The 11,920-nt window shown below is 36.2% G+C and overlaps 1 protein-coding gene across 1 annotated transcript in view; it reads left to right on the top strand.

Moving 5' to 3' along the window:
* The first annotated feature begins 439 nt into the window (after window positions 1–439).
* The window catches only part of CTNNA3 (catenin alpha 3), a 596,807-nt gene continuing 585,326 nt past the window's right edge, over window positions 440–11,920 (top strand). The window contains exons 1-2 of the mRNA XM_009290520.1: window positions 440–546; window positions 5,614–5,720. Coding sequence (XP_009288795.1) covers window positions 522–546; window positions 5,614–5,720 — 132 coding nt within the window. The 5' untranslated portion in view covers window positions 440–521. The remainder of the gene's footprint in view (window positions 547–5,613; window positions 5,721–11,920) is intronic.

The raw sequence follows: 11,920 nt of genomic DNA, 5'->3' as shown, positions 1-11,920 counted from the left end.
TGAAATGGATAGAATAATATATTGTATGTCAGTGTAGAGTAACATACAACAGAAAAAAAAAACCCAAACCAAAGAAAACAAATTTGGTGCCAAGTTACTGGGTGAGAGCCTTATGAATCCTTTTGCTGTCCAGCTCAAAAGTCTGAGACTGAGTCATTGCCTCGAGACAGAAGTTGGCATACAATCAGAATGTATGGGAAAACAGTAGCTGTGCTGAAAATTACGAGAATAAGCACCAGAAGTATCACTAATGACATGTTTCATGTAATCTAATTGTTCAACAGCTTTTTAACTTCAAATTTTTTTGACATATTTGTGCTCTAGTATATAGCTTTAAGGATGCCCATCCCCCTGCCACCCCTCCAGCAGCCACTGTGTCCTGTCAGTCATCCTGAAATACACTGGAGAGCTTGTCAGGCAGTCCCTTGCAGATGCCTTAGAAGCCAAATAGTGAGCCATAGCAGTTGCACTGAAGTTCCTAACACAAGGAAATTACATAGACAGTTGCTTTAGTGCTGAATATGGACCATATATATTCTAGGATAGGTGAGTGATGTGCTATTGGCTTTCTAATGATCTAGCAGGAAATGGATCCTAAAGTTAACATTTTCTAATTTGTGCAGAATATCTTTGGCTCTGCTTTCTGACACTAATTAGTTTATCTATGTCTGTATACAGTGTACTTATAGATTGTTTAAAAGCTGCAGGTATTATGTTCACATTGTGTTGCAGATGGATACAGACTTTGTTTTTCCGGTGTCTTTTTTTTTCTTACACCAAAGGACTCAGCAGTTTCAGTTTGGACATGTCTGCTGAAAAGACAAAATTCTCATTATCTTAAAGTTTGGAGCACTTGGTAGGAGTGTGCAGGTGGTTGCTTTTCTGACTGTTCTGAGACACAACTGTGTCTTGTGACACATGCTTAACATACTTAAGTGTTGTAAGAGCTGCTGGTCTGCAGTGCTGAAATTGCCTACTGTAAAGGTTAATATAACCGAGTGTGAGGTTATAGCAGCCTTTTACCAAAATATCTCGCAATCAAGATCCCTACTGTAATTAGAGGGCATATTATACTGGAGTAGACATACGCATTTTAAAAAAATAGAAGATGGACTGTGATTCTCATTTTTTCCTGAGGCAACCACCAAAATTTGTCTTGCTAATGAATGTGATCTGGAAGGACAGAAGTTCACTTTCTAAGTGGAAATATTAGAGAAAACCCCAGAATGATCTTTACTGGCTGCATATTTTTCTTTCTATCACCTATTGCCCTTGCCTTGATTACAGTATCAAAATAATTTAAGATTTTGTAGTTTTCACTGCATTGGCTTGCAAGCTTGTTTTCATATTTGGGCTGCTTTAAGGAAGTTTCAGGAAGCATTAGAATTTTACTTTTTAAAAAAAAAAAAAAGACTAGAATCAGCAAGTGAGCCCTTAAGTAGGTTATTTATACCTTAGAATATAATTGAAATTTTCAGAAACAATAACTTTTACAACTGACTTTCAGTTAATGATAAGTTAAGGGCCTGACCCAAGACTAAAAAGCTGTTGTGGAGTTCAAAAGCCAGTTGAGCCAGGGCTCAAGCAGAGAATAAAAATGCTTATGTTAGACAATATGCTAAGGTTAAAAAACCAAAAAAATGCCAAAACAACTAAAAAACCCAGAAAAGGGAAAGTCACAGCACATGGATTCACATTTTTCTGATCTGCAAAAATGGAATTGTATTTGTAACACTTCCCAAGTTTGAGACTGCTCAGTGGTAGGATTCTGGAGCACAGTGATCTCTAGTAAGAGGAAGTGACTATAATTACAACTACGTTTTTATCTGCCAAATTTTAGAAAAGATCTGATCATTGTACACGACCTGTAGTATAGGAGGTTGTGCTGCAGGAATGGAGAGCAGCTCTTGCTGCAAGCAGCAAAGGTTTTTTTTCTGAATTTTGAGTAAAGCAGTTGCTAACACCCTTCTATCAAGGAATTGAGGGGAAGCCACTGCGAAGTTAAAGCGTGAGTGTATCTGCAGAAAAAATAACCTGAAAATCATCTAGTGATTTCTTCAAATCTCAGTAGAAGTATGAAGTGCTATCTCCATCCAGTTCTTACCTGTTCCCTTGCAACTGATGTATGTCTTGACCAGAAAAAAATTCACAGCACAATCGATAACATCTATTTGCAACTGTTGTGATGGATTTCAAGAAGTACCTGTATACTGGGAAGCTTATGAAAATGTCAAAGATAAGGGTTGTGAACCAGCAATATCATAAAGATATATTTTTTTTTTTTAATGTGAATAAAAGGCAGATTCATTGAAGTGTTGGCCAAAGATTTAGAGAACCAGTGAATTGCAGATGGTAAAAAAAAGTTTGTCTTTTCAAGAGTGTGAAATGATGTGGTTTGATACAATCCCAGTGAAGCTGGAGGAGAGTATCTTGTTGAATTAAAAGGCTTTTTGATTCAGGGGTGGACACAGCAGAAACAGCTTTTCAGCAGCGTGGATGCTTCTCTGCTGTATGTTCATGGGCTGCACCAACATGCTGACAGGTAGGCACAGACATGACAGACTATTTGCCAACACTGCAGAGTCAACCAAAGGTGCATGTACTACTGTTTTGTTATGGGAGAGGCAGTTTAAGAAGCTATTAAATTGCAATGCAGTTCGGAATTGAAGCTAACTGAGAAGAGCAGGGATGTGAATGACAGACATTTGTGGCTTTCAGAGCAAGTTATTAGAACTGCAGGAAAGCTTACTTTAACGGGTTAAAAAGGATCTCCCATTAGCATTTGATATCTTTAATTCAAGAGATTGTGTGGAGGTCTTAACATCGGTGGGAACCTGGCTTCCAGGTTACTGATAGCTCCCTCGCTAGTGTAGCAAATGTTGCTGGAAATAACTGTATAGCTGTAGCTATAAGAAAGCTTGAATTTTAATCTACTTCGCAGACACAGAACCTTTCTAAATATTCATTGTTCAATAAAATGATGCAGTTAATAGGTGTTGGCCCTTTGAGATTGCATTTTGTACTAGACCTCTCACTCTTGAGGCTTACAGACTTTACTTACATCATTATATATTTAGCGTATTTCCAAATAATTATATGGTTGAGAAATTGCTTTCACTTTTGTTTTTATTTTCCATACATAAAGAACCAATGGGTATTAACAGTAAGAATTGCTATAGATAAAATAAAAAGTAAAAAAAAGCGCTGCTTGTGTGAGTACAGAGTGGGCATGCTTTTGGCCTGAGCTGTAAGAATAAGCTTGTGTTGCAGAGCTCAGCTCACCAACGATGTTATGTGCACAATATAAAGAAACTAGGAGGTGTTGCACCTTCATGATGACCTAAGTTGTAGTTGTATGAAGCCCTCTGGGTGACTGTGAATTTGTCTCTTGGTGATTCCTCCACTAAACAGCAGATGGAAAGAGCCTGCCTTATTTCTTGCTTTGTTGCATATACAGCGTATTATCAAGAATTGATAGCCTGACCACAACAAACATACCGGACTGTTGATCTGATTCAGTAGGACATTTATTATGTTGAACATGCTTGTAGATATTTTGAGTTTGTTGACTTTTGATGTCTTCTGTCTCTTGTGGTTCTCCTTGGTCTGAAATTTTGAAAACATTAGTTAAGCAACGTTTGGAAACAAAATATTTTGCTTTCTGGGAGCATGCCCTAACCACCAGCCTCTACAGCTATGCTCTGTTTTCAGCCTGTTTTGTTCTGAGCTCAGTGAGTAAATAAGTATTTTACATTGAGTAGAACAGAACCAGCAGAAGATACTGAGTCATCCATCTCAAAGCACTTTGTAACAGCTGCAATGAGGCTTTGTGAGTAAGAGGTGTGGTCCGTACACTTGCATAGCTACAACTTCACATGAGGGAGGATGCATAACAATTTGAGCTAGCAGAAGGGCTGCAGTCCTTTTTCTGACTAGGAGCCACCACTTGTTTCTGAAGCAGTGAACGATGAGGGGGTTCAGTTCCCTTCAAACAGAGGGATAAATTAAACTGGAGTATTTCAAAACTGTGGGAGTATCCTACCTACAGATTCATTGGACAGAAGGAGAATCACTGACACTGGCGATTTTGGGAGTCTCAAATTTTATTTCCTTGGGGTTTGTTACAAGTATCTAAAAGTTAAATGTGTAAAATATGGCCAAATAGTTTGCATTGACATTTCTAGGGTTCTCTTTCTATTATTAATTCCCATGGAAGGAAAAGTGTAATTCTGGTCAGTCTGATCTCAGGTTTTTGTTCTCTTTATCTTTTTAATTGGGAATTAAAACTGAAAAATCTGTTCTTTACATATGCTATCACCTGACTGTATGCAGCTGAATCTGTGGGAACTTAGGGCTGCAACTAGTATAGCTTGTAATAAAAGAATAAACTTGGCACTTGTATAACCTTTACTAAGAATGGCAAAACCCTAAATTACCTTTAACCTTAATTCTTTAATTATCATTCATATTATCTTTGCTTGCAAGTGAAATGTGGATAACTATTCTGTGATAAACAATTTGGATCCATTGTTACGCAACTTGCTATAGAAACCCTAAACCTACTGTGTTGTATTAAATCAATGCTAGGTTCACCGGAAGGTGACAATCTATCTCTTTAGTCTGCACAATTGTAGTACCTTATTACTTTATTATACAGCAGCAATGGTTTTAATAAGTCCTGCTTAAAAAGGACAGATATCCGTTATTTGTGTGTTTGAAGTCTGTACTGGCTAAAAAGGCTTTGCTGAGCTATGTTTTATGGGAAGCTAAGTTACTGGAAAATTTAAAATGTCTTTTATTTTGGGACAATAATCAGTTGCATTCCTACTAAAACACAGTTATAATTCTTTGTTGGCACACACACATTTCACTGCAGCTAAAGGCCTGAACCACGGCCCAGTGAACTCAGTGAAAACCCTTAAATTAACATCAGTGGACTTTGGATCAAGCTCCTAATGAATGATTTATTCACTTTAAAGACCTTGCTTAGCTTTACTTCCATCTTATTGACTTCAGTAATAGGCTTTCTTGACTTAATCTGTCTTGACACTTAGAAAATATTTGTTATTACAGGGTGTAAAATAACTAAATGTTTCACTTTCTCCTGCTATTAATTGCCAGGACTTTTAAGGGCTGCTGTATATATTTTTGTTCTTAAAATGTTTATTATTTGGCACATGGAATAAGATACAGGAATTGTGCACATAGCATTAATGTTTTTGTTTTGTGATAAATTCAATAATGTAATATATAATTTTTGCTTTAAAGCTCCTTTTTATTGACTACTAGAGAACGTATATTCAAAGGTCTTCTAATGCAATTATCCTTGTGTATTTTTTAATATATGGTCAATTTAGAAATCTGGAAGAGAAGACAAGGAATTATATGTACTTTAAATCTATTATTTTACAGTTTATGCAAGTATCTGCATATTTTTTTCACAATTTAGAAATGAGGAATCAGAAAAATTAATTTTATCTCTTGAAATCCTAAGCCTGTTATGGAACCAAGTCTGTACTCCCATAGGCAGTCTCTGGTCTCTGACAGAGGGCAATGAGACTTGTGGTTGTGGCTAATAATTGCTTATTGTAATTTTTTTTGCTTTGTACCTAGGTGAAATGTCAACAAAAGCGCCAAGCATTAAACTGAAAATTGATCCTCGAGATCTGCAGATCCAGACGTTTACAGTGGAGAAATTATTGGAACCATTGATAATTCAGGTATTTTAGTATTGCAGAAAAAAAATTGGACAACCATAGAGGGAAGGGAATAAGGCTGAAGAACTTTGGCTACGGACATTATTATGAAAGGCATACCCACAGCTCTTCTGTACTTGTAGTTTACTCTGGCTCAGAAACTATCCAGGGGGATCTGTCTTATTCCAGATTTGGTTGTTCGTTTAGTCACTTCCATTTTCGCAAATGCCACACAGTATATCATAGCAAATGTTGCATGTTCTAGCTAGTCTCTTGTACTAGTGGATGTTTAAATGTAGAATACACTGCAAATGGATTTCCAACACATGAAAAGTTTCATATTGTAAGTAGTGGACAGAGTGGAAAAGAAAAGCCTTGAAATCTGTAGGTGAGTTTCTTTATCTGAATTTTGAAAATAATTGCATTCTGTTGCATTTTAGAAGACATGCCCTAAGAACAGTGCAATTGTTGCATATTGTATAAACCTATTTTAGTAGTTTTCCTTCCAACTACAGAAAACTTGGACTGAGGGATTTACAAAAATGCTTTTCAGGTTTGTTGATAAAACTTTCTTTTTAGGAGGAGCAATTTTACTATGTATTCCAGTTCTATTTCAAGTATTCACTGGTTAATTATGCAGTGCTTAGTGTGTTAAAGATTCTCTCATTATCTCTATATTTAGCATGGATTAGAAATGTCTTTTTTAATACGATGGAAAGGACCTACTTGAAGACCTGACCTCATTTTGCAAATAATTTGTATAACTAAGAACGTGTTAAAAGACCTCTGTAGCAATATGTTACAGGGTAAAGAACAGAAAGGACATCTTCTATTTTGAAACTCAAGCTATTTTGATTTTTCTCTTTATGGTACTTAGAACAAAGATGTTGGGGTGCCTGCATTTAATTAGTCAATTACACATAGCACAAGGATGCCAGCTTATCACTGTCCTTCAGCCTTGCCAAGATGATGTAGATCAAACTACTTGTCACAGCTGTACACTGCTTATTTAGTATTCTTTTCCTGGTGCCTGAAGGTATGTTTACGTGGCAGTCACTGCTCTGGCTGTAGTTTGTGTAGGTACAGAAGGGTGTGACTTCATTCAGAATTTTCTTTCCCTTGCTAATGTACAAAGAATACTTTGCTGTTTTTCAGGTTGTGAAGATGGTCAGGTATAATGGCTATGAAGTAGTTTCAGTGGTTGGTTGATTAAGATCTTTCCAAGCTCTTTGAGTAATGCCTCTTACGAGACAATAACTTTTTGTTAAATAGGTTATGTTAACAATCAACAAGCAAAACTGATACTGGAAGGATGACCGTTGGTAAATAGAGCAAAGCCAGGTTAAATACTGTACTCTGGCTGTTATTCTGCTTATATACATGTAAGAATTGGGGGTGTACAGCTTATGTCCTTACCTTTTTTTAATATCTATCAAGTTTTCTATTATTTCCATTTTTTCAATTTGCAACTTTTCTGTTTTTAAAAAAGAGATAAATAAAATTGTTTTAATTAAGACTGAAACAATTATTATTGTTTTTGGACAGATATTAAAGGAAAAAATATTTTTTCTCATATGACTCACGGGCTTCTTTTGACTGCACTCAGCCACTTAGGTACATGGTAAATTTTGTTATTCCAGGAATGCACTTCTTTTCACACACACTGCTCTGATGACATCTTTCCTTCTTTGTCCTGGGAGCCAGTCCTTTGCATGCTGTTTCCCTGGGCTTGCCAAAGGGTCGTGACCAGATACAGGGGAACAGTCAGATTATAATTAAAGAGGCAGCACATAATGATTGGAGGGAAGAAGAATACAGAGGTGAAAGATGAGGACAATAAAATGATGAGTATGTTTGGTATGAGGTTCTTATGTTTTTTTGGACTTTCACGTTGGAAAAGTCCTTTATTTATTCCAGAAGTGCTGTATGTGCTCTAAAAGCTAAGAAAAGCAAAGAGGTGCTGATCATGTTTTATAACAGTTCTAGGAAAAGTTGCTTTTAAAAATCAGTTAATTCATTGAAATAAGTTTCTCGTTAACAAATAAAGTTGTATTTTCCCCATTTGAAACTTTTGCCTCTCCCTAACTCATCCAGTTTCTTTTATTCATTTTTCATTATCATCTTTGAAATTTCTTCTCTTATTTTTGACTTGATCTTCTTTTCCTCCTTTACTCATTTGTCCCTTCTGGAAGATTCTTTTCTTCAGAACATAACCTTTTCTTTTTATCATTACTTCATTTCCAGCTGTTATTAACCGAGCTGCCTCTTACTCATTTTGTCTTCCTTTATTTATTTATTGTTGCCTGGGTGTGATTGATGGTATATAAAACCTCAGTTAACAGTTCAGTGGTTTGTGGGAAGTCATTAAGCTGGAGCATCATATGTGGATGGATTATAAAATTAGTTTCAGAGTAGTAGGAATAGATGTCTTGATAGACTGCATTAAAAAACCTTCTCTTGTATACCGGTAGGTCAGACTGTGCTCAGGCAGCTACAACGCTGTGGGTATTTTTAGAGGAGATGAAGAAATGTAAATTTTGGCCTGAGTTTTGTAGGATCAAAGAAACCTGACAAAACAAAGAAATACAGTTCCTGAACAAAACAAAGAAAACATCTAATTATTATTATTATTATTTTTTTAAAGCTCTTCTCAAGCATCTTTAAAAAACTTGAGTCTGTTAAAAATGGAAATGCTTTAGTTCAAAGAGAATATGATTTTGGCTGTCTTTTCCCCCTCTCAATCTTAATGCTTTGTTTCATAACAGAACTGTGGAAGGGAAACTTGTATTTTGAGTGGGAAGGAGACAGAAAAAATGTTGAAAATGCAAAAGCAGGGATTAAAACTAATACTCAATGAAGGATGATTGAGATACTGGAAAGGCAATAAAGGAAAACTGATCTATGATTAGAAAGAGAATCAGACCAGTCACAGATAAAAATGAATAATATTATGCTCTGGCCTGATTCACTTAGCAGCTGCTGCTTTGAACACAGTTTAACTTTATTTTGGGATTTACTTATTTACTTATCTAATAAGTAAAATGTACTTATTTAATAGTCTTGTAATGCTCTGGTAGGAAAGAGGCAGTGGAAGTGTTTGAGCTTCTCTGAATTCTGTCCTAGCCAGTTATGCTAAGTGTTAGAGCAATCATTAGGTTAACAGCATCAATATGGGAGAAAATGAAGGCAAAACCAGCCGATGTGGAAGTAACTTTGCAAATTACTTTGCTAGATTTGCTCTCTTCCCTGCAATCTGCAATTGGCAGTGGTGATCACTTTGAAACTGTGAAAACAGTATGATATGTTATTTTGTATAAAACCCTCTCTGACTTGGCAACTTCTCCATCCTTGGAATAAAACAATGCCCCTAAATTACAATGTTTGGGGGATTGCAGGGGCAGCAGTCTCACTGCATTTCCCTCTTTGCATCCCAAACAGCGGCCTGACCCAGGGTGGTAAGTTCAAATAGCGCTGTGCAGGGCTCTGCAGAGATAGAAACTCATATGTTGGAAGTGGCATAACTGCATTAGTGTAATTCTGTGTCCAACATTATAAACTGTACTCTCATGGGGATGTACCACTAGCTGCACTCTGTTTTCTATGTATTGCAAAAAGTTTCTTTAATCCTGTCCAATTGCCCCCTCACCAGAAGGGATTCTCTCTGTCTGTGGCCTTTATTTTATTTTATTCCAGGTGCTTTGAGGACATTAGTTTTGAAAGGAAGGCTTTTAGGTAAAATTCTCTATCAATGCATCTGGCACTTTAAAAATGATAGTTGTCAAAATTGACATCATTCAGCTGACAGCTGCCTTGATGTAAATTGGGTACATGTTCAGACAAACAATCTTCCCTTAATTCTGGGCTTTTATTAGAGATGCTCTCTGTCATGGAGCAATTAGCGTGAAGCAATCAGTAGATCATAAAGCATTTTCATTTGCATAGCTGATGTCTAATATTTGTTATGCTTGTGCTAGATCTACTCACAAAATATAACAATTAATGTAATGGAAAATATCCTCTTGTTTTATCTCATCCTCAGAGACTGAAGTCTGTTTAATCTCTTTGCTATACTGTGTAATGATTGCAGTTATGGCTAGGTATAAATTTGCTTCTATAGCAAACTATTATAAGACTTTTTTCCTTTTGAATTTACGTACAAGTAAAAGTTTTGAAAGATATGACTTGATGAAATTCATATAGCTTCATTAATTCATGCAGGAAACACTTCATAACTGCCTTTGGTCTGCAGTCTTTGCAAGTCTTATAAGCTGTAAATTTGGCAGTTATTTGGATGTTGTATCTAAAGCTCTCTCTCTATATTTGTGTATACACACACACTTAATATATATGTGTGTGTAAGTATACATAACAAATATTTGTAAGAGCTTTTCCTTGCCAAACCTCATCTTCCATCTATTTATATTTTATACATACATATGAGCTAAGGAAAGCTTATGGCTGCAAGAGATAGGTAAGTTTTACAGAATACGTAGAAACATCCATGTATTTTTGAGTCCCTTGCATCACTGATGAAAAATAGGCAAGTTGAAAGGCATTTATTCTCACCTGTCGTCCACACCGACAAAAGATTGCTCACACAGAAAACATACACCGTTGGTTTTAGTTCTATGTATGGTGAGTTTACTTTATGCACACTGAAAGTGATTAACCAGTATTTATTTGTATGGGCAATACTTTGTTATCCTCAAACATCTGACTCGGATTTGAAACAGTGAGCAGAGGTTCTGCTGTTGTCATTAGATCACTGATTTAATGTCTTGTTTTTTCAAATGTCTAGGGATTGCAGTTATACTGAACTAAATTTTAGACAAAAAAGAATGTTTTATGATTGATGCTTTAAAATACTTTTATATTAATATAAAAGGTGAACCAAATCTTTTGATACTCAAGGTACCGAGACATTGTTTCCTTAACTACTGCCATATTAAAAGATTGTCTGTAAAGGCTGGCAGGAACTGAATACAGCATTGGAAGAACTGCTGCACAGTTCCTTAGGAATTCAGTATTTGGGATAACTGTGGCAAAAAATCCTACCCTTCAGCCTAATAAATAATGGCAATAACAGACAACAACAACGTGATTCAGCTTTGCAGCTGTGATGACATATGGGCTTGAAAATCTCACTTAAAAAACCCTTGTGCCTCTAGCACAACCCTGTTGCTCCTCCTAGAGATACAAAATAACCTCTTGACAATGATTTCCATTGAATGCTGGGAGATATGCTGTATATCGGAATAAAAAGGTGTTAATAACTGGGAAAGGCAACCAGGCATGAGCAGGATTAATGGGGATATATTTTTCTTTTTTTCTTATAATGATATTATTTTGACTGTGTATTCTGCCACTACAGTACAAGCTGTGTTGAGAATGGGTCAAAAGGGCACACTGTATTAGCTACTGAGGGCTCAGTTTTGGGGCCAGTCTTGTTTACATTAGCTACCATGTAGTTCAATTATTTCTGTGCAGGATCTGCATAAACTTTTTGCATTCAGCATTGGGATTCTGTGTTAGAGACTTCAGAGTAGTTTTTCTGTATTCCTTAATCTCCATGAGCCAAGAACTACCTATCAACTTTTAACTTGTATTTGAGATCAGAAGCTGCCTCGGATATTTCCCGACAGTGATGCTGAAGATGAAGGGTCCTACATTCAAGAGTTTTCACTTGGAGGAATGATTATTTTTTCATATTTTTCCATTTGTTTTGTTTCCTTTCCTCCTCCTCCAAAACATGAATGAACAGTACATAGAATAGTATTTTACATAAAAAGGAGACTACAGTAAAGGTCTGAGAAATAGACTATATTATTTTCTGGGAATGGTGATTAAATAGTTAAGACATTTAAAAATATCTTTTACTTGATAGGTTTTTGGGGCAGCTTCTAATTTTTTTACAATGTATTATGCCTTTCTTGTTGGAAGTATCAGCCTATAATCTCGTTAACTCGTTCTTAAAAATATGATCATTGAAACTGCATTAAATGCTCTAGAAACAATGTTATAGGGTTTGTAAAAATAAAATATATTAAGATCCTTATTCCCAGTGCATTCTCTATCAATGTGCATTCTTTATCAATGATCTGGATGAGGGGATGGAGTGCACCCTCAGTAAGTTTGCAGACGACACCAAGTTGGGCGGGAGTGTTGATCTGCTCGAGGGTAGGAAGGCTCTGCAGAGGGACCTGGACAGGCTGGATCGATGGGCC

This window comes from Aptenodytes forsteri, unplaced genomic scaffold (genome assembly GCF_000699145.1).
Source record: "Aptenodytes forsteri isolate BGI_AS27 unplaced genomic scaffold, ASM69914v1 Scaffold349, whole genome shotgun sequence".
NCBI classification, from domain to species: Eukaryota; Metazoa; Chordata; class Aves; order Sphenisciformes; family Spheniscidae; genus Aptenodytes; species Aptenodytes forsteri.
Note: the sequence above shows the minus strand (reverse complement) of the source record. Positions and strands in the feature narration are given on the sequence as shown.